The 22,711-nt window shown below is 40.2% G+C and overlaps 1 protein-coding gene across 11 annotated transcripts in view; it reads left to right on the forward strand.

Annotated features, from left to right (window-relative positions):
• CHL1 (cell adhesion molecule L1 like) overlaps nucleotides 1-22,711 on the forward strand; it is a 128,960-nt gene that overhangs the window by 76,158 nt on the left and 30,091 nt on the right. For 9 of the 11 annotated variants that reach the window (XM_040568689.1, XM_040568690.1, XM_040568686.1 and 6 more), the window contains 8 exons: nucleotides 7,738-7,860; nucleotides 8,858-9,028; nucleotides 10,618-10,665; nucleotides 12,597-12,717; nucleotides 15,059-15,243; nucleotides 20,689-20,820; nucleotides 21,260-21,397; nucleotides 22,094-22,205. In XM_040568689.1, coding sequence (XP_040424623.1) covers nucleotides 7,738-7,860; nucleotides 8,858-9,028; nucleotides 10,618-10,665; nucleotides 12,597-12,717; nucleotides 15,059-15,243; nucleotides 20,689-20,820; nucleotides 21,260-21,397; nucleotides 22,094-22,205 — 1,030 coding nt within the window. The remainder of the gene's footprint in view (nucleotides 1-7,737; nucleotides 7,861-8,857; nucleotides 9,029-10,617; nucleotides 10,666-12,596; nucleotides 12,718-15,058; nucleotides 15,244-20,688; nucleotides 20,821-21,259; nucleotides 21,398-22,093; nucleotides 22,206-22,711) is intronic. The other 2 variants (XM_040568692.1, XM_040568697.1) reach the window with 1 other exon arrangement.

The following is a 22,711-nucleotide window of genomic DNA, read 5'->3' on the forward strand; positions in this document are numbered from 1 at the left end:
ACAATACAGGAATAGGAAGTCATTGTCAGTGAAAACAAAACTGGTTGGAATTAAATCTCATTGAGGAAAGAAATTTGGGGGAAATTTTTGAGTTGAAGTCATCTTTCTAATACTAGAGAAATGTGTTTGATAAAGAATTAGGAACCGTGTGACGTTTTTACTTTCCAAATGTTTATTGGAAAGCAAAAGCTGCTAAGAGTCATAAGACTATAATATTTCAGCTTGGCAACCATGACTGAGTGACCAGAAATTGGGAAGACAGTATGGCCTCCATCTCAGTACAAGGAACATGAAATCAGGAGCTCGGGGGGAGGATGGGAGAAATAATGGCATATTACTGCAAAACAGCAGGCAATGCAAATGTTTGAAAACTCAGGGGAAAGTGATCTAATCAACTGTAAGTTCATTAGTCCGATGTCAGTAGCATTCAGGGTATGGTATAAATACTTAAGGGGAGAATATTAAAGTCCTGGAAGTGAATGGGAAATTATCTCAAAAATATAGTAGTTAAAATTACTGATCACAGAAATGTGTCCTTCCATCGTTAGCATAGAAGGCAAAGGGGAAGTTGGGTGACTTTCAGGACTGGGGTTATGGAAGTGGGATGAAATTTACTGGTAAAAATTTTAAGGTCATCTTGCTGGGCATTGGTTAGGACAATATGGCTACAATGGCTTTGTACCAAGAAATTTGATCACTTGTATTTTGGGAGTAGCGGAGGACGATAAAGACACAATTGGTCATAAATTCTGGATAGAAATTCATGAAATTAGAAGAGAAAAATTTAAGGCAGTACTTTCTCAGTGGAGTAGAAGGGACAAGAAATTTCAGTGTCTATGTGATGAAGCAGGGTAAGCACATAAAAGTAGATATGTGGTGTAGGTGTGTGAGAGAGAACCAACGATGCAGGGGAGGGTTTTTTTCAGTCTCCCACTGATCACACATTTCCAAGTTCCTACAACATGTTGATACCAAAGGATCTGAAAGCACCAGGCTCATGTGGAGTTGGTCTGCCCACACAGGGACGCATTTCCACTGCCTTCTCATGCTTTGCAGTGACAGATGGCCACCTGGCTATAAAAGCCTATGTCTAGCAACTCAGCTCAGATGAAACGGGCTATAAGAAACATGCATAATCATTTATAGCATGTTTTTGTCATTGTAAATAATTTTGAGAAGTACTCTAGGCATAGCCAGGCAGGGGGGAGTGGTGGCACTGTGGTCGTGCTGGAAGTAAAAAACATTGCAGGGGCTGGGATTGTTCCTGTGGGAGGGCTGCTAAGCATAATGTGTAAATGTATTGTTGTGAGCATGAAAGGTAGGATTTATTTTCATTTTAGATAGTTTAATGTGTTCTCTTTTTTTTTTTTTTCCCTTGGGAAATTTATTTCATGTTGCACTGTGTTGCATAGTATTGCCTAATTAATGCTTGACATTTGGTAAGGAATTATTAAGAGTATGTATATTGCTGTATTGTTTTGTCTCCACTAACTTGCAGTTGCTTTAAAGGACTAGCATTCCTGGTGCAGAAGAGAGCTGCACAAGGCTTAGGACAGTAGGTTAAAGTTTACTGAACTAGTGATCTACGTTGTCTCCACAGGTAGGACAATGCAGCTATGTACCAGATGACAACTGGATTTTCAGGCAGGATCAGGAGAGCAATGCAGACACTCAGAGCTTTGGACAGGACATAATTATTTACTTTGGAGCCTGGCCAGGGCAACGGGGTTAATGCTTCTTATATTAAGCAAAGTGTCTCAGACTCATTAATTGTCAGAAGAGTTAAAGAGTTAAAGACCTCCTTGTCATGTTTCAGTGGAGGTATGTCACCTCCAGCAGCAGCACTGACAGCCCAGGGCTCCATTGCTATCAGACCACACCAGATGCTTAAAAAGGGAAAACAAGAACTGGTTGATGTTTTTATCTGGGACTGCTGAATCTGTACCTAGGGCAGATAATTTTTCCTTCTAATAAAAAATTGTCTATACCAGCTTAAATAGATATTAAATATACTGGAGGTAGGATGCAACAAATTGAGAAGTTCCAAACGTGTTTGTTAATGAATATGAGAGGATTTTCAGTGCTACCACATGCAAAGTTCTAAATCCAGAAAATAAATAGATTGTGCAGGTAATATATTAAAGGTATTTAACCAACCCCCACACCTTTTAAGGCACATTTCCTTTTATTCATACTCTCTGCCATTAATTCTTTCATTTGACTGTGCAATGTAGATACTGCAAATTAAATCAGGATTCAGGGAGAACAGAAGACACCTTTCATTTTCTAAAGTGCTGGATAGTCTACAGCTCTGCTCGAGTGAAAGAGATCTGCTGGTGCACAGAACTGCTGTAAATTAAGCAATCAGACACAGAAGAGTTTGGGAAAAATTACCTCTATTCACCCACAAGTTTTGAAGTGGAGACTGGTACATGTGAGATCACTACATGCATTCATGATAATGATGCAGAGGTTGCAGTGCCTTGCCAGCTGTATTCAAGTAAAATTTAAGCTACTTGGCAAGTCACTATGCCAATGAAGTGAAGAAAAACCCAGCAAGTCAGACTAGGTTAGTTTTTTCATAAATTACATTTCCACTGCACAGAAGTAGAATACTGGGTCTGTAAGGAAAGTGAGGTTGCTGCTGAAAAGGAGAACAAAAGACTGTTTACTCACAGTAGTCATTCCAAGAAAGCAATAGAAATGTCAGCAGAAATGATCACTAAATGTCACCAACATAATGAAAGCACCACACCCTCCCCTACACGATGACATTAAGAAGAGTGGGGAAAAATGGGGTATCGAGATTGTCAAGATTTACAAAGTCCAGATTGTTACTAGATACATGCAGAAAGAAAATGAATTTAAATGGTGAGAACACAGACTTCAGCTCCCCTCCTCCTGTATTTAGGGAATCTATTGCTTGAATTACTGAGTAGGCCCAATGCCAGAAAAAGGAGAAAAAGTAGGGTTTCAACTTTTTTAATTAACTGTAGTGTAAAAGACTGTTCATGGTAGACCGTTAAATTTATGTTCAGTATTTCTAAAGCCTTTGCTCTAAAAGACCAAAGATCTGAGGATGGAAACATAACCTGAACATAAAATTGTCCAGGGGCAGCCTATGCTAAGGCAAGGGTGTCAGTTTCACACTCCAAAGGAAATCCAAGCCTATATTAATATAAGAAATAATAATAATTTAAAAAAAAAAAAAGTGAAGTGATCAGAAGATTTTGAGTTGATACAAGAATAAGAGATCTCAGTAACACACTTTGTGAAGGCATTCAGTACAGCATACTCATTTTATAGAACAGAAAACAAAAGAGAAATTTGCTGAGAATTTTCACATAGTGGGACTAAAACTTAAACTTCCTGCCTCCTAAACCAGTGTCCTGTACCTCTGACAACATTTCTGGCCAACTAAATCATTGGGATCACTCTCACTGTAGCCAGTGACCATTATTTTGGAAAGGGTGATAGAGTTTTGCACAGAATAACAGACTGTCACTGATTCCATCATAAAAGCTTCATTGAGAGTGAGTGGACTGACAGCCACGGTCTTCCTGACAGCCAGACTTTCCTAACTTTTTCAACATAATGCAGCAGTTAAAAAAAATATATGTCAATAAGCAGATTATAAACTGTACAAAGGTTACAATGAAAATTACAGATATAACTACTGCCTGTACAACATGGACCAGAATCACAATTGATGTACTGAGATGAGTATTGGGAGCTGCCAGGCTGCATTCAGTATAACTCATGTAGCTGGTGATTGTAAGTGATGTTTATAATTCTTTGATATGTTTAACTGTTCACTACACAAGATATAAATATGTATAACAAATTGCTTAGCTACTAATTGAAGTGTCTGAGGAGCTGGGAATTTCCAGGATGTAGAAATTTCTTGACTATTTCTACTTTTCCTCACCATTATATCTTTTAAAGATTTAGTTGTGGAGAAGAACTTCACATCCACGATGGATCAGACTAAACATCCATCTAGTCCAGGACACATCTCCAACAATGTACACAGAGAAAGTCATAAAAACAGACCTCACATACAGTGTTGTCTTCCTGCAATGATTTCCCAAAATATATGCTAATTACTGACTTATAACGAGCCAACTCTTATTTTACATCAGATACTGGTAGGAACCAGATGCAGTGGTCCCAAGGACTTCTACAGTTACTTGCAGAATGCTTTTCCCTTCAGTTCAGCTTCTCAGTGCTTTTCCCAGAAACATGTAAAATGCCAGACTGAATGCACTCAATTCTCTAACTGGTGTAAATTCACATCCTCAATACTTTTATAGTTGGGTGAAGTCACTGCAGTTGTGGCAGTAGGACAGGAACTAAGCTATAGGATGAAGCATGCTAATAGATACGTGAGTAAATCTGCAGCAGTCTTGCTGGTGCCTGTGTACCATGACTCAGGTTGTTGTATTTCTATACAGCTAAACTCAAATTCACATTTTATAGTGCATTGTATTGTTCTCCCTCCTGTTTGCTTTTCATTGAGATACTGCATTTTCTGAACAGATAAGAAATAGGAGGGAGAGACCTGACCCAGTCTCCTTTCTGAAATTTCTCTCAGCCAAACTAATTTGTCAGTGGTATTTCAGCCTAATCTCAAGTACGGTTTGGTCATTAAACTTTGAGTCACCCCAGGGATTAACAGAGCCTGGTTCCTTACACAAATGACTCTGGAAACTGAAAATATTTCATTTCCATGGTTTACATGCTGCCAAAGCACTGTGATTATGTTTTTTGAGTGCTGTACATCATTCAAGATAGAGCCTTGGCAGAAAAAAGTACTTGGGCAGTAATGCCTTTCCCAATGTTTGTTGAGAACTTTATATAACACGGTGTACTTTTAGAAGATTTTTCCATATCTGAAGTCAGGTGTTTTGTCTGCCCTGTGGCTGTTTCACACATGCCACTTGATTGCTTGTGTCGTGAGTGTCCTCCAGCTTGTACTTCAGCAAGCCTTTCTTGGAGTCATTAAATAACGTTGTTCTCCCCTGTGTTATGGATATGTGTGATGTAGCACTTGGAGCTATGCTGGATTCTCTGGCCTCTCTCATTATATCTGTGTGTTGGGAATTGCATGAAGGATTGACACGACATTTTTAGTGGTATCACTGCAAAGAGATCAATTGGTTGTAAATTTACAGTGTCCATGTGCTGCATTGATAACTCTATACAGTATTAAACATTTTCATGATACTATTAATCTTGTACGCTACTTTCGAGCTTAATTTGCTTGTGATAGTTTCTGAGATTGGCCACAAATCAGTAGTGATTGATTCTGAAATGTCCACTAATTAAAACAGAGGAGCATGGTAAAAAAAATATGTTGCCTGCATGTATGTACTGAAGACTAATGGGCAAGAGCTGAAGCCTAATGTGATATTAGCTTCTTAGTCTTAATAAATCTCCTCATGCGGAATTCAGAAGCAATCATTTTTCTAGTCTTTCAGACCAATGGGGCACCATCAAGTAAATATGTTTGTCAGGAGGTTTGACTCAGGAATTTGTTATGAAAATTGAATTTTCCTCTCTAGCAAAACTTCAAGAGTTCAAAACAAACACTCCAAGTTACGCATTGAGGGAAAATCAAAGTTTTTCAATGTTTTTTCACAACGAACGAAGTGAAACGAAACAGCATGGAAAAAAACAGGAGCCCCAACCACCTCATGGTTCAAGTATCTATTAGAGATACAAGACACTGGGATTCGTGGTGCTGCTTCACCTAGTAGGGACCAAAGTGGACATTTGGGCCATACATTTAGATGAATACCTGCGCTGCCAGCTATTGACTCCAAGACAATGATTTTTCACTGTCTTCTGGTGGGAATTACTATCTTCTTGCTTAATTAGGTAATTATTGGCTACAGAAACTGACTGAAAAGGCCAGTGGCTATGGCACCCAATTGGGATATTGGAGACCCATATTTTGTTGTTGTGCCAATTGAGGCAGAAAATGGGTTTGAATAAGAGTTTCCAATGCCCTGGATGAGTAATCTCCCTATTGGTCTACTTGCTGGTCTCCTGGTTTTGTTGTATTAGTCCCTTAGAAATCCCTTATCCTTCACCTGATCCAGCTTTCTTACCTTTGTTGAGAGTGGTGTACTTTTGGGAAAAGTAAGCAAGCTTTAGATCAACAAATTGTCTTTTTCCTACTGGAAAATGTTCCCCCTCCCCTGCAGTCAGTAGATGCACTTTGCAAGGGTTGAAGATTATAGGTTATTGCACATATTGTTCCCTCCCTTATCTGAAATACCGCCTACAGAATGTGTGATGCTCATTAGCTCCATTTTGTCTCTCCTAAGAATTCCTATTGTATTAATAATCCTTCCGGCGATAAAATCTATGCCCAATCTGCATTCAGGCAATCAGCATTATAGGGATTGCTTCTTTTTGTGTTCACTAATCCTAAATGAATAAAGGCTCCTCGGAGTCCTGGCCCTGTGTTTCTCACCCTCTTCCTTTGGTTTGACTTCTGCTGTGTGACACTGCAGCTATCGGGCAGTGATGCTGGACCACTGATGTTTTAAATTGTTTATTTGCTATCAGAGTTCTTTCTTATGACTCGAACACCAGGAAGGCAATATTTGCTGTGCCAAGTTGGCTCTGCACAGCCAGGATGCTTTCATTCCTTAGCTTTTAATTGCTGTTAATTTTACTGTTTAATGCGGTTGTCTGAACTGAAACTTTCATGAGTTTAAACTTGCCTGGAATGAAATCAGAAGACAGTGTCCGCCCAGAAACTGTCTTAGCTAAGTTCATTTAAGGAGCGGTTGCATTCTGCAGACTAATTTCTTTGCAGTAATGTCTGAGCTGCAGCCTCCCAAGTGCTTGGTTTGGGGCGGGTTCCAACCCAGCTCAGTTTTCTCTCTGCTCGGATGCGCTCCAGTTGCATTTTGGGCTGCCGAGACTGTCCGGGTTGATCAGGTTTACCAAATGCTGTTCAGGCTTTGAATAGGCTGCTTACTCAAGGTGTTAATTGAGTCCTTAATCCATGAGTTATTGAACCTGTATTTAATAATAATGCCTCCCTTTTGCACCCCTGTGTATTCCTTTGTGCAAAGCCTGTACCTGCGCCTTTCTGAGAAAGGCTGCAGGTCTGCACAGCAGACAATTCACACCTGAGGGGGTGAGGAGGCAATATTGTCTTTACAGAAGCCTTCTGCTTCATCTAATTCAGGAGAGGGATAAGAGACAGACAGACTCCTGCCACAAGGCAGACTAGCTGCCTGGTGTCTGTGCTCACCTGCACTGACTTGCAGTGGCTTCTTGGGAACTACTGCGTAGCCAAGACTTCCCAAAAGACACTGTACTCCCAGACTGATCTCGTATCTCCAGGGATCCACCTGTGCCCTCTCCTCTATGCCCATCTCAGGCTCCCACTTCAGTTCTCTGTGGCCTTTACTTGTCCCTCTTAGTGCAAATAAATGAACTGTAGAAAGCATTTGAAAGTAAATGCATTAAAATAAATCTTAAGCAAAGCTCATAGGTATCACAGGCAAATGTTAAACTTCAGGAATGAATAAAGCTAGCAAAAAAATCTTGCTCTTAGTAGAATGCATTATTAATCTGTATCACTTGTTAAAAATAGTAGCAACTAAAGGCAGAGAATGCAAAAGGTGATGTTAAGGTAAATATCTTATTAAGGACCATATTAAAGGGGAAAATTTCAAAGGGTAACAATAAAAGAGGAACTTTGCTTTTGTACAGGTGTACCAAAATTCCCAAAGGAAAAAATTGAGCCCCTTGATGTGGAGCATGGTGATTCTGTGATCTTGCACTGTAACCCCCCAAAAGGCATTCCACCTTTGCATATCTATTGGATGAATATTGGTAAGTAAACAATTTGCACACAATTCATATGAGGAGACTCAAAACATTTGTCTTCCAGAACACTTTCATTACAGGTTTATAACTGATGGGAGTGGTAATTGTGCAAGTGCTTAGGAAAAAGATCTGAATATTGGAAAACAAAATTGAAAAATTGGGAATGGAGTTATATTTTTACATAACTCAAAGTTAAATTGTAGAGTACAGTGATGCAATATATTATTAAATACTAGATATCAGAAAGCTTAAATATCAGTAAATAAATTTACCAGTAAGTAGGCCTACTGCATTTACAGCAGAGAGTAAAATGTGTCAATATATCATGTCTATCATTACTATTTTCTTCGTTGCATAAACTAATGATTCATTTATGTTAAGAAAAAACCATCTGTGCCAGGTATGCACAACTCTTTCTTTGTGGTTTTCTACCACATCTGCAGCATTTGTATTCTGTAGGAATTTCTGGCTCTTGAGAAGCAAAGTAGCACCATGACATGAAGGGTTTGTTTCTGACACTAACCAAGTAGTTGCAGAGACAGGGTGCCAGATTAAACCTCTGATCTTATGAGGCAGCCTCGCTACTCCTTATATACATATTTAGCACAGGCTTGCATTTGGCTGGATCAACAATGAGACAGTACAGCATCCTCGGTCCATACTAATGCTGTCCTGACCTAATCTGTAGTTACAGAGGAGCAAAGTGCTGGGGAGACTGGTTATAGGGGACGTTTGCAAATGGTGACCTCCGTACCAGCATCGCAGGCCTTTGTATCAGGGACAGGTGCTGGTCATTTCCTTTGACCTGAGCAGGAGCCGTGCCCTCGGCATTGTATATAGAATATTGGTAAATAACCCATGGGTTGGGCTGGGCCTTCTGCCTCTTTCGCGTCAAAGTTAAATTCTGTATCTGGAAGCAAACATATGACAAGAGAGCATTAGTAGTCATATTGGTGAAACAGCTCAGTATCATTACCATATCATAATTATTTTTTCTTGCTAGATTTGCAGCACATTCCGCAAGATGAAAGGGTCTCCATGAGCCTTAAGGGAGATCTCTACTTTGCAAATGTGGAAGAAAATGACAGTCGAAGTGATTATTGTTGCTTTGCAGCGTTTCCAAGACTGAGGACGATTGTTCAGAAAATGCCAATGACACTGAAGGTTTCCCGTTGTAAGTTTGTGGCTGGGTTATTTCTTGCTTTCTGTTGTTTTTTCTTTTTTAGCTCCCCAGGCAACAGTGAATCCAGATGTGTGCCCTGTGTCTCTGATGCGATTCCCTCTGAAGAAAAGGCATTCTACTGTGCTTATTCCTGCATTATTAACCTTGTTCTAACACTAAATTCAATGGCTAAAAGTTTTTTGCATATATGGGGGCCCAAACGCACCCTTTTCTCCCTTCTGCTCTCCCAACAGTAAAAGATGATGGTGCATGAGGGAAATCTGCTTCTCTGGTGGTCCGGTGGGTCCCTGATGGGACTTTAGTGGGTCTTGAGGACTTTGTGGCCTCCCTGTCCCTAGGTGCAGGCCTGGTTGCTCTGGGTGCAGTGGTGAGGTCAGGAAGAACAGCGCTCAGGGACCAGGCTGCAGGCTCAGCCCTGGAGGCCTCTGTGCCTTTGCTTTCACCATGCATCACAAAAAAAGAAGGCACAACTGTCCCTCCCCTTTTCCCCAGCGAAAAACGGGATGCTAGTCAGCAGCAAGCCTTGTAAATCCCTTTTTGGGACCTCAGCAGCAGCAGTGACTTCCGTGATGGCCCAAGGCAGCAGGACAGGATGCTTTTTGGGCACTCTCAGCTGCATTAAATCAGCAAGGCCCTGCAGATGCTGATGGAGCTAAGGCAGCTTACACCAGCTGGAGAGAGCCACCCCATTTCGCTTGAATCTCTTTTGGATGTAATAAATTCTGGTGAGGCTTGTAGCATGAGCTAAGACTGCCTGTGCCCTTGATATCAGTCTTCAGTTTCACTAATGCTTCTGACCTTTGGGGCTTATGTAGCCCAGAAAGCAAAGGAGATTTTTCTTTGTGAATGAAAGCCTGATTTTTAATGTATGATTTTGAGAGTTTCTTGTTGGGATAAATAGATAAGGGATTAATAATGGGTTTGTATGTCTTAATACTTGCTTAAACCATATCTTGGGATAATAACTGTGAGGCAAATAGCAAAATGACATGTTGCCCTTCATAGCTTTTACAGTCCCACACCCATGCACATGCAGATTAGAGAAAAATGGGGCAGGGTTTGATTCCGAGACCTCTGAAGGAAAGACTGCAGTGCCTGCATGTTGCCATCGAATCCCTGAGACCGGGTGCAAGTGTAGAAGTGAGGTGTGCAATTGCAAGGTTTTGTAAACTTATCTGGGGACTGCCCCCTCTGCTCCAGGCCAAGTTCCTTTTGAGGGACTATACCAAAAAAATACACAGAAAAAGCTTAAGCAATAAGAAAAAAAAAATGGAAAAAAAAAAAATTTTCTTTTTGGTAGATCGGGCTTAGTGATTTTTTTTTTATTACACCTGATAGTTAGGATGATTATATCACCCATGAAGTATTTTGCAGAATATTGCATATATTTAAAGGCTTTCTTTGTTTTCAGGAATTCATTGTTCATCTGTTGATTTACATTCTTTTTTTTTTTCTTTTTTTCTTTTTATGGCAGAAATTTATTGGGGGGGACATTGTTTTGTTTTGGTTGCTTTATTGCTTCTTTTCATTCTGTATCAATATGCATGTTTGTATTTGGTTGTCACTTTTATTTATTTCAGTTAAGCATGCTAATGACTCAGGCTCACCTAATGCTGCGGTTACTAAGGGTGAGTTGAATGCATCTGTTACTTAGCCTTTAAGCTGAGAGTCTACCAGCTGAAATGAAATGTGAGGTGCTGCTCAGAAAAAAAAAAAAAAAAAAGAATAAATCACAAAAGGCTTTTTATTGCAATGGGATGGATTTAAGTGGTCTGTGGAGTACAATTTGCTCATCTTGTACTTTTTGACAGAAATTTGAAGGGTTTTTAACAAAGAGGTCGTTTTCTTACTCAAGAAAGAAACATTCATATCTCATAATGTAATGTAAGGAAGGAGACTGGCGTCCTGGGTTTCTTGTGTTATCAGTTCAGAGCAGGAGCTGGATTCTCTGAATCTTCCTCTGGTGGTGAGGAAGACGCTGGTATTAGGCTGCTGTGGTCTGAACCATGAATTCATGTCTAACAAGGGCTGCTTTACTCCAGGGCAAGCTTAAGGTTTGGATTTGCAGAGCTTTAGCTGCTCCATGTTAATTGTGCACATCTGTAGCTGTATGCAGGGTGAGTGTGAGATGGTTTGCCTCTGTATTGTGCTGTTTGATATTCTCCACAGGTAAGCGCTCCAACAAAGCGCTTCTCATCCTGGGGATTCACGTCTTCCCTTGTTTTGTGCCTACTTCTTTGTGGAGCCATATCCTGAAAATGCTGAAGTTTATGCAGACAATGTGGATAAGTCAGAAGGCAGCTAGTGGTTATTCTTGCAGTTCTCCACCCCATTAATTCTGTTTAAAAATACTTAAGAATGAGAGTCTGAGTTTTCATATTTAACTTTTGATGATGATTTATTTTGGTTAAATTCCTCCTGAGAGTGTCTGTTTTTTAAGATGCCAAATCTGAAACTCTCGAAAGACCTTGTTCTGCTGGACTAGCGCTGGAGTTTTTGAAAAGTGGGTCCTTCCCGAGTGTTTTGGGATGGATAGCTCAAAGCATTGATAAATCCTCAAGACTTTGCCCATGGAGGCTGCTGCCATTTGTGAGCAGAACAGGCAGGGCTTGTGTGGAGAGACTGACACTCCAAAAATGGTTTTGCCTCAGAGAAATGCCTGAACTCTTGTGTCTGGGAGGGGGACTGCCTGCCTGCCTTTGGCAGCAGGAGGCAGGGGGCAGATGGAAGGCAGGTGAGCATGTCCAGGGGCACCAAAGTGTTCTGCTGCAGCTCGGAGCTTGTGACACCGGATTGTAGAGATAAAAAGCAAGGGGGTGAAAAAAAGACGAAAGATTTTTCAGAAAGATACATGTAGCTTTTCACCAAATCATCCGGAACTATTTTTGTAGAAGTAGTACCATCTGGGGACATTCATTACTGTGTTAACTGTTATTGTAGTGATAACTGGATAGCCATTTAACTCTATGCATATTTTGTCGTGAAACCATTGTTTGGCTGGCTGGAACAAATGGTCCGTTGAAATCAAATGCAGGTCAATCTTGTCTTATTATTTAAACAGTCTTCGATACAAATTGTATCTCCATTACTGGAGATTTAATAATTATAACAAGATGGACAATTCTGTGGGATATTCAATTCAGGAAAGATGGGTTTCCACCTGAGATTTAAAAGATAATGGGGTCAATGCAGAACAAAGGGGCTAAGAAAGATGGTGCACACCTGATCAGTGATTGAAATGACCAGTGTATCAAAAATTGGCCAAGATGTATGATAGAAAGGGGCCAATGTTTGGAATTTAGTGCATGAAACCATAGGAAATGAAGCTTCCTTAGTACCTCTGCCTGCTGTTATTACTGTAGCTATTTTCTGACTGTAAGAAGGAGAAACGGGAGAGTCCTGGATTGGTCTTAAATCATATAAATCAAAAAGAAAATTTACAAATTGATGTCAGAAGCCTTCTGACAGGAGTAATGTTTGTAGCAGTATTGAAGGATAAGCAAAGGCTCTAAGATTTCATATCTAACTTTTATTTTATTTCATTTTTATTTTATTTTAGCAAATTTTATCAAGGAAAGAAAACCCAAACTGCTGATCCCTCCTGAATCTGCTGGCAGTAGCTCATCAGTCACTGTTATCAAGGGAGGTGTCCTGCTACTCGAGTGTATTGCTGAAGGGCTGTGAGTAATGCACAATAATGCACAGACTTATTCACCTTTTGAAACATAATTGAGGAAAGAAAAAGCTAAGTAAAAAAGTATTCTCCTACAAATGTATGTACATATCTGTTCAATTTTAAATTGAACCTTTATGCAAAGTTTTTCTAGAGCATGCATACTCCTTGTAAAGCAGCACAGAGTTTTGACAGCTCTAGTCGTGGCTCTGTCTGTCCTAAGCATGGCAGAATATCTCAGTGAGGATGTGATCACTGTAATAATACAGGGGAGGGTTCATGCAGATGGCATGTGCTGGGAAATGGGATCAGGATAATTTTGTTCCTTATTGTAAGTATCAGGACAAAATAAGGTAAGTAAAGAAAGCAAATGGCTAAATAAATGATTGAAGTGCAGTCCTCACAATGAAGCTGTGAATACCTCTCTGGACCTTGTTCCTGCTGCAGTAGCTCAGAGCAGAAATACGCCCCACTATGCCCTCAGTCCAGTTTTCCAATTTTACTATCTGCTTGTAGATGCAATTGTCTGCCCTTGAAGAGTTGCCACCAGAGAAATGGATAAAGCGAAAATCTCTGCAACCACTAAACCCACAATGAAAGCACAGTTGCTTCTGGTTTATTTGTGATAGAGCTTTTTGTTAAATGGAGTCTTAAATTATTGTGCTCTCATGCTGTATTGTGGAGCTGCAGGTCTGTGAATGCAGACTGTGGTTAGCAGACAGATAACTCATATTAGAGGCTGTGCAATTATCCCCTCTATTAAATTCCAAAATCAGGATATTTATCTGCCTGAACAAACATGTTTAGGACATTTTGTTTTTCCATGTGGACTTAAAAGGGCATTGCTCATTTGGGCTGGCAAGATTATGCCTCTGCAGTTGGTTGCCATCTTTTGAGAGAAGGTGAATTACTTGTCTCCACTGGATCTGCTCCAAGTATCTGCAGTGAGTTTTAGTTCCCTGTTTCAGCACTTCCTTGTCTAATTCACTGCCCATCAAGCTAATTCACAGGCCCATGAACCTCCACAAATCCATGGGTATGAGTTTACAATGTTGTCAAGGTACTGAATAGACAAATCACCATGGAAATACACAAATATGAATTTTCATGTGCAAGAACTAATACCACATACAAGAAGAGAAAGAGAAAAAAAAAAGTCTGTCTATAGTAAAAAAAAAAAAAAAAATTTAGTTTCATTCAAATTTTTCCAGTATTTTTTTTTTCAAACAAAAAGCATTTTTTTTTAAAGTAGTCGCTTTTGAAAGAAGACAAAGTACTTCTTTGAGAGCTTCTCTTCTCAGGAGGAACTTTATTTCTCAAGTTATTTCATTGAATTAATATTTTTCCATGGAAACCCTTTGAAACCACAGCATTTAGACAAAAATAAAATATTTGTTAAATTTCCCACTTCCAGCAGAAAAATGATCAGCTTTGCCTATATCTCTGCCAATCCATCCAACCAAATGTCCACAAATCACGGAAGCGGATAGACTGAACCAGATTTCAAGTAACTAATATCAGGGGCAGCCAACTGCAAAATAAGGAAATAAGTACATTTCCAATCTGTTGTTTCTGAAGACTTGTATTCTGACTAACACCAGTGTCAGGAGGGCATTGCCTCAGTACAACACCGAGGCAACACGGTGCCTGACTTTGGTACAAGAGCAGGAAAAGGACCCTTGCAGGAAATAGGACATTTGTACTGTTATGCTCACTGCTCTTGGAAAACCATAATTTCTTGGTACCTAGGGCTTTGAGTGGCTTGTGCCTGGGCATTTTGCCACAATGACAGATGGACACAAGAGTAAGCAGATATGACACAGTGTATGGTGTCGGGGTCGTGAATCCCAGCTGGGACTGTGCGTGCAGCAGTCTGTCCTGAATTTCTGTGTCACTGCCACTTGCTTTCTAAAAATGTAAGGAACATTTTCAGCCATCTCCAATGGCTGGACGTCTTCCTAACTCAGCAGGGCACTGAGTGAAGTCACTGTAATGAAGTCTTTACCTCCTTGTCTGTCCTCAAGTGGCCTTTTGGAGTTGGACAAAATAAACTCCATTCCCTCTGACACAGTTCATGCCAATGTTTACAAGGAATGCAGCCTCATGCCATAGCCTGGGTTTGGCTGTGAAGGACTTATTCATAGGGGTCCTTCAAATCAAGGAACAGTATAGACTAACAATAGTCTATAGCCTGCAATATAGCTTGTTTTTTTTTGAAGAGTTCAAAAGACTCTGAAAACTTCTCCTTGCAACCCATGTGCCTGAACTCTGCTAAAATGAAATCTGTAACATAAATAACAGCATCCTGTTGTGCAACTCAAAATCATTTTTTTCTTCTTTGCTACTAGCCCAACTCCTCATCTAAGCTGGGTCAAAGTTACTGGAAACTTGCCCAAGGACAAGCCGGTAACAGAAAATTTTGGGAAGATCCTGAAGATAGAACAAGTATCTGCAGCCGATGAAGGAACTTACCAGTGCACGGCAAGCAACCCCGTGGGCAGAGCAAAACATGAATTCCATGTTCATGTGGAAGGTGCGGAGTACATTTTACTAAACTTTTTATTTTGAACACTGAGAGGTAGTCAGGGGGAAATAAATAAGAACTTTTGCTAATATCACTTGATATAATTCATAAACTCAACCAACTGTATCAATTTATGCTAGTAGGACCAGCCTTGTAGTTTTGGGAAGCTGGCAGAAAAGAGCATCATTTTTCTTGTTTTGTTTTGGTTTTGAATAGAATTAATGTTTTTTTGTTATTTTTTCCTAAACCATGAAGGCTTTACAAAGCACTGAGCAGAAGTACAAATGTGAGTGAATTATAGATCCAATACATTAAGATGAGAGTTAGTCAAGCAGAGATATTGACAAAATGTCTTGTATTAATCTGAAAGTCAGACCAGAAGGTGTAATTATTCTACTTGCTCTTAAAAAAATATGAAAATGGCCTTACCAGGCCAGATCAGAGGTCTGTTTATCTCAGTTTTCTTTCTTTGATTTTCACCAAAATTAAATTCCTATGGTACCACTCCTTTCTTGCCCTCCTCTGTGTGTTCTGCTATCAGCTTTGTATTGGAACAACCTGAGCTGAGTTCTTTTTTTTTTTTGTTGCCAGTAGAAGTAAGGAGATTAATGAAGCCAGCCAAGGTACCTTCATAACAGGTGTCTTGCAAATAGTGCAGGTAGAGGCACTTGGTGCCTGTTCTCCCTCCTTCTTCCATCTGCTGTTCCCTTGCTCCCCAGACACTTCATACAATGCAGGCGTGGATGCTGCTCTCCTGCACTTCCTTTCATAGGAGCAAAGCAAAGCTTGAGTGAGATTTAAGAGGGACAAGCAAGCCCTGCAGACATATCACTGCCACCATGACTCTTTCAGTAATGCCCCCCGTAAATAGCTGCAAAGTAAGAATCCTGAAGCACAGCTGAAAAACGTGCTGAAAACATTTTCTTTCCTGATGAAAAAATTCTCCAGCCTCTGCTCTGCAGAGGGAGAAAAAAAAAAAAAAGGCAATATTAAACTGCCAGGGTCTGTCAACCACTTCATTTTAATCTGTGCTTTTTCTCACTCTTTGGTCACGAGAAGTCGTGGTGGGAGGACACGTGCTTTCAGCTACCTGCTTTTTATTTACTCGTTGCTGTGGAAGAGCCTTTCCTCCCTCTTTGTGAAGAATTCTCCCCTTTCACTTAACACAGCCTGGTGTGTCGTAGTCTTCTTTCCCTTCCTGGAAGTGAGTCAGAGGGGGATACCAGGGCATGGCAAGTTTTCAGCTGCAATGGAGGGGAAGTGCTGACTCCTAGAAATCATTCCAGATGGTTTGGAGCATCTCTGCTCTAGCTGAATATTTTAACAATCTGGCTATGATTTTCTCGCCTGTAAAAATTGAATCCTTCAAAGAAATTGCAGGAGCTGCAAATACCAAAATACCAGGAAAATAACATTAATTAAGCAGTTCAGATTATTGACCCCTCTTCTCCCCCAGTCTCTAGAGGGAGGAAGGCTTCTGGGCAAATTGTTATTCCTACTCATTAACAAACAATTATTTAAAAAAAGAAAGAAGTAAAGTAAACCACTCTAACAATTCCAATATAAAGAATGTTTATGTAATTCCTATTAAATTAATTTTCCATTTGTGTAACTAATTTTGGATGCTGTCAATAACAGGAATTCATCCTAGTAAGTCATCACATGCATATTATCTTGGTAAAACTGAGCAAAAATACCATCTTTTTCTATAATTTCAAACCAGAAAATGTCATTAACATTCAACAGAGATGGGTATGTTCATCATTCTTGTAGTGACTCTTGTGTGCACACTCAAGGGCAGGTATTGAGCTGGTGGAAGTAAGCATTAATTTCAGTTGGTTTCAGGGAAGTTATGCTGTCGTATGACATCCTTATGCCTGATAGGCACTTCTCAAAAGATGTGTGCAGGGAGAAGAAAATTAAATATGAAGGAAAAAATACCTCAGTCATTAACCACCAACTATTCTCCATTTAGTGCTGGAGTAGAAGTGAGGACTTGGTTATTGTTCCTGCACTATTTCACTTTTTCTGTTCTTGTTTCTGGTATTTGAGGATCTCAAAGCAACACCCCAGCCTTCTAAATAACAGCCTGAAATTATGATATTTTCATGCAGCCCACTTACTAATCCTACAGTACTCCGAAGGCAAAGATTCAGGCAATTATTACCAAGTATATGAAAATATTCAGCCAGCAAATGGCTTGACTGCTTGAACATTTTAATCTCTCTCTGTGAGGAAAGATGTAGCCTGGAACACTGGAAGAGGCACAAAAAGCCTATTATTGTTATTAGAGGGAGAGAATCAACTATATATAAAAAAAAAAAAAAGGAAAAACAAGCTCTCAAATTGTCTTGATCTCAAATGTTTGTTTATTTGGTTATTGTGTATAATCCCCTAAGCCTGATATAAAATGTATATACAATCTCAACATCTTGTCACTATCATAGTGCCTGTTCTAATGGTACCTTGATCTTAACTGAGGCTTCTAGGCTGTGTTTAATAGAAATAATTGCAATATAATGATTAATTATACTAATGATGGAATACCTAAGGGCCTTTGCAGCTACTTTCATTACTGAGTTAGAGAAAAATAAAAAGATAAAACTAGTGTGATATAGATACATGCCCGGTTATTTTAATGAGACTCAAGCTGTAGTTCTCGGTGTTTCACTGGGAAAGGTGATAACTGTATCTGAATCTGCAGATGACAACCCCAAAGTGTGTTAGTGTCAGAAATACTGTTCTTGCAGAAAAAGAATAATCATTCTGGAAAGGTTAAAGAAAAGTGTTGTTTTTTAAAAAAAAAAAAAAAAAGACTACTGAGAACTGATAAGGCCTCATGTAACACATCCAGTTTCACATCGAGGATGGGGTTCACTCAAGACAATATAGAAAAATCAGTAAGGGTAGTCACAGATCTCAAAAATGTGGCCTTTGAGAATAAATGGATAGATATGTTTAATTTAGGAAAGAATGAATCCGGGGTACATATAACAGCCTTCAAACGCACAAAAGTTTCTTCACAGTTACACACCATTCCCTGTCTCCCCTGGGCATAATACAATAGATCTAAACTACAGTGAGGTGAATTTGGTTAACATTAAGTCTGTTCTAGTTATGAGAGAAAGGATAGCACTGCTGTAGACAGCACAGGAGACTGTGGAGTTTTGGATCCATCAGGAACACTGTAAGTGTAGGTGAACTTGTGTTGTTGCAGAAGTATGGACTAGATGACCATTTTAGATCCCTTTTGTTTTCAGACCTCTCCTTATGTTCCCATAAAGACATAAATCTCTTGATTGGGCAGCCCACATCTATAACTCTTACCTAGAAGAACACATTATGCAGTGAAACATATGCTATAGCATTTTGCTTGTGCAGATTAACTGCAGATTTGTCTGTCCAACCACAGGTTATTGTGGTTGTTAGACTGTATATGTATATTTTGTTATTCTTACATTTTATCTACTTATAAGTACTATAGCATATCTGCCACAAAGGAGAGAGGTTCTTCAGTCTTTCTGTGAAATTACATTTCATACTCGACAAAATCTCATTGACTGAAGCTTCATAGCTGCATCACTTCCTTGGGGCAACCACAGCAATTCCCATACTGCAGTGTAATATATCTGCAGCTCACTTTCAAAAGCGTATGCACAAATTAAAATAGGAAGGGATCTATAGTGTAGTTTGTATCCAGGTTTTGCTTAGTGTCTCACCTCCTCCAAAACATCCTGTCTCAAATACAGTGCTTGTGGCAGACATAGTTGGGGGAAAAAAATTCATTAGGATTGTTAGAAACCTTTTCACCTCCATGCCTTTGACTGTCTTTCTCTGATGTATGTATAATGTATGAGAGAGAAAAAAAGAGATCTGCAAACCCAAAATGTTCTGCTGCATGCAGGTTTTTCCTGGAGTCAAATAAAAGGAAGCATAGCAAGTATGGTCATGTTACGTGCTGCACTACAGGAGGGCAACCAGCTCTCCAGCGAGGAAGGCAGTAGAAGAAATCTGTACTGTGAATGAAATGCAAGGATGTTATATTTTTTGATAAGCTTTGGTGTCTTACATTTAATTCATTCTTTAGCTGTTGCTAGTCAATGCCTCTACGTGGGTTCTCTACTGTGGAAATAGTGGAGTTTGTGCAGAAGCTCGTTTATCACACATCAGAGGTATTTTTTAATATATCTGTGTGAGCTATGATGTTTTATTTTAATATATCACACTGATAACATCTGGAGATGTATTACCAAGCAACAGCTCTGTTAATCTTCAAAGCATATTATGAGCATTAACTAATGAATCCTCATGTATCCCATACATTAGCTCATCTTTTCAAACAGGGAAGGCAGGGAGGAAGGGTCCAGTGATCTGCTTAGGGCCAGCATAAGAGGTAGTGACAGGTCTGGAACTAAAATGTGGAAGTTTGTTGCTTCTCAGGGAGAAGTAATGACAAATACAAGGCTGTGTTGTTGTTGTTGTTGTTGTTTGTTTTGTTTTGTTTTGTTTTTAAGGCCACCCTCTGCAATGTACGCAGGCTCAGGGATCTGCATTTGGTCTGTAGATATCAGAAAGCTGTCATGAGATTAATGATTTATTTTGCCTCTCTGTTCCTTCCCTCCCTTACGGTTGTGGTGGTTTTTTTGTTTGTTTTTCCAGTGAGTTCTGAGTAGCTGATGCTCAGGGGCTGCTCTGGTTTAGCTGGCAGTGCTGGGGAAAGAGGAGGGCACAAGGAATGCAGCAGCAAACTGCTGCTCCTCTACCACCACCCTGTGGGGGACTTTTCAGGACTGGTCCTCAATCAGTGGTCAGAAAATGTCTCATCATATCTAAATATGTTATGGATCAGCATATGGGCTGAATATAGGGTGGAAAACCGGGATATTGAAAAGTACAATGCATTTCCTCAGCACCCACAGATGAGCAGATGGAGGTGATCAGCATCACCTCTGCATCATCACGCTCTGCCCTCCGGCTGCTCCTGGGCAAGCCCATACAAGCCATTTGCTCATGTCTGCTGAGTATTCGAGCTGAATGGTTATTTGCATCTTGTTTGAGTTGCTGAAATAGTCTCACGTCATTTCAGAGACCACAGTCTCATATCTGAGGGTCCTTGTGAAAATGCTGACACCATTAGGTTTACCTCCCTCCCCAGCCTCTCACCTCTCATCTTCTTTGCATTTGTTTTCCACTTCGGTAAACACTGCCCATTTCCTACACTCTTCCCTCTGACATTTGCATTTTACAAAGCCTGAAGGACAGAAATTGTTGAATATTAATGCTAATTTTACCTTTTGTAGCATTGGTTTGCAAGAAGTACGCTCCAGGTGCACAAAGGACTGCTAGGAGCTGGTGGCAACTGTTGGCAGCGTTTGCCATCTCCTGGAGAACCACGGTAATAGCAGTCAGACTTGTCCTGCTGTGTCACCTATCTGCCATGTCCCCTCTTTACAGAGCCTCCTCGGTGGATTAAGGAGCCCGAAGGTGGTGTTTACAGCGTAGGAACGAACCTTGTGCTGCTGTGCGAGGCGATTGGCAACCCAGAGCCAACCATTCAGTGGAAACTTAACGGGATGCCCGTTGACAGTAAGTACAAGGTCCTACAGCCTTCTTTAGGAGGTGGTCAGGTAGGACGCGTCTGTGTTGTGCCCCTGGAATGCACAAAGCCTAATGCACCAAATGATGTCTTGTGTGACATCTTTTTAAACATATTTTCATATTTATTTAATTAATAAAGCTTCTATTTAAACATGAACTTGAAGGGAGGTGAAAGCGGTGCAGGTGTGGAGTGGCTGTGAGTACCTAACCCTGTATTGCTCCCATCTGTTTGGGATATGGGGTGGTACGCGTGCTTTTGAGGGCTCTTGGTCTTAGTGCTTCAGAATTAGCACAAAGGACAACGAGTCTGAGGAGCACAGGCCCTGCTCCCAGGTGTGTTGGTGTTATCACTACTGTTTTGAAACTCCTATATTGTTTGGTTTGGTTTGGTTTTAACTGAAAATTGACAGGGTCTGGTTCTTTCCAGGTAGGACCTTCAGAGGGAGAATCTCTGCCAGAGAGATCAGCCTTACCAACCTTCAGCTTCAGGACAGTGCCGTGTACCAGTGCGAGGCCAGCAACAAGCATGGTACCATCCTTGCTAGCGCCAACGTGAATGTCCTCAGTGAGTAGTGTCCCACCTCTTCACGTTTATTAAGATGTAATTAAAGCGTCCCATTTTGATACCTCTTAAATCTTCAGAATTGTTCTGGGATTATAACCAGCTCTCTATTCTGTTGCATTGGCCCCGGATTTTCAGAAATACGTTGTCCAAACTAGTGCAACAAGCCTTATCATGGGCAATATTATACATTTAGCTTGTGCGGTCATGAGCATTGATATATTCTTTATTTTAACAACGTAGTTGTTGTTTTAGGCTCAAAACCTTTGGAATTCAAATGTATTAAGACCACTGGGGACTAGATTGTGGCCACAACTGTGTTTTTGAATTATTAAATGTACTGTGTATTGTTAATCTTTAATTTCGATTGTGATTCTGAGCCTCTTCTTTGAAGACAGATTGTCATGGGAATTTATTTAATAAGAGAGGTCTCTAGAGGAAAAAAAAAATGGTCTGTTTTTTTGTCTTGGAGTTGAGCTTTCATGGTCTGACATGTCCAGAAGTCAACCACTGTTATCTTTGTCATTGAGGCTTATGAGAACTCAGTTGCTCAGTGCAGGAGCAAAAAGGCAGTGAAATTCCTGCTAAGTGACCAAGCCTTTGACCTTTCTATGGTGGGAAAAGGGTGTGATGCAGGGACTGTATTTATATTCCCAGTTCTGAAGTTGAGTGCTGCTTGTTTTGCATTCTGTTTTGCAGATATTGCTCCCTTAATACTGACCTCAGATGGTGAAAACTATGCCACAGTTGTGGGTTACAGTGCCTTCCTGCACTGTGAAATTTTTGCCTCACCTGCAGCAGATATTAGATGGTAAGCTACTGAGAACTGACTTCTTCAAGTGAAACAAGTTCATGCAGGCTTCCCAAACACTAAAAAATGTGCTCATGTTGTGGAATTAGAATTACCAATTTGTAACTAAACTATGTTTAGTATAAGTATCCTGTTTAAAAAGTGTACTCTTCCTCAAGAACCTTGCCACATTGATTTAAAGAGGGGGCGGAAAAAAAGTTAATGAAAGTCCTCAATACCTGTGTGAAGAGGTGTTGGGATATTCATTAAGCAGAACCATGCCTTATGTAGCCAAATCCTGCTACAGCTTCATTAGTCTTAGTTTAACATTGGTACCTTGTAAAGTTTGGACACATTGCTGGGGTTGAAAGGCAATGACTTACAGAGCACGTTCACGTGGAAATGGTTCCATGCAGTTGGAAATCACTGGATTGCCATAGCACTTGACAGGTGCAATAGAATTGCACATGACAGCTATGGATTAAAGACTCAGCCAGAGTAGTTTAAAGATCTTGGTAGACACTGTC

Source organism: Cygnus olor, chromosome 10, assembly GCF_009769625.2.
Source record: "Cygnus olor isolate bCygOlo1 chromosome 10, bCygOlo1.pri.v2, whole genome shotgun sequence".
In the NCBI taxonomy this organism is placed as follows: Eukaryota; Metazoa; Chordata; class Aves; order Anseriformes; family Anatidae; genus Cygnus; species Cygnus olor.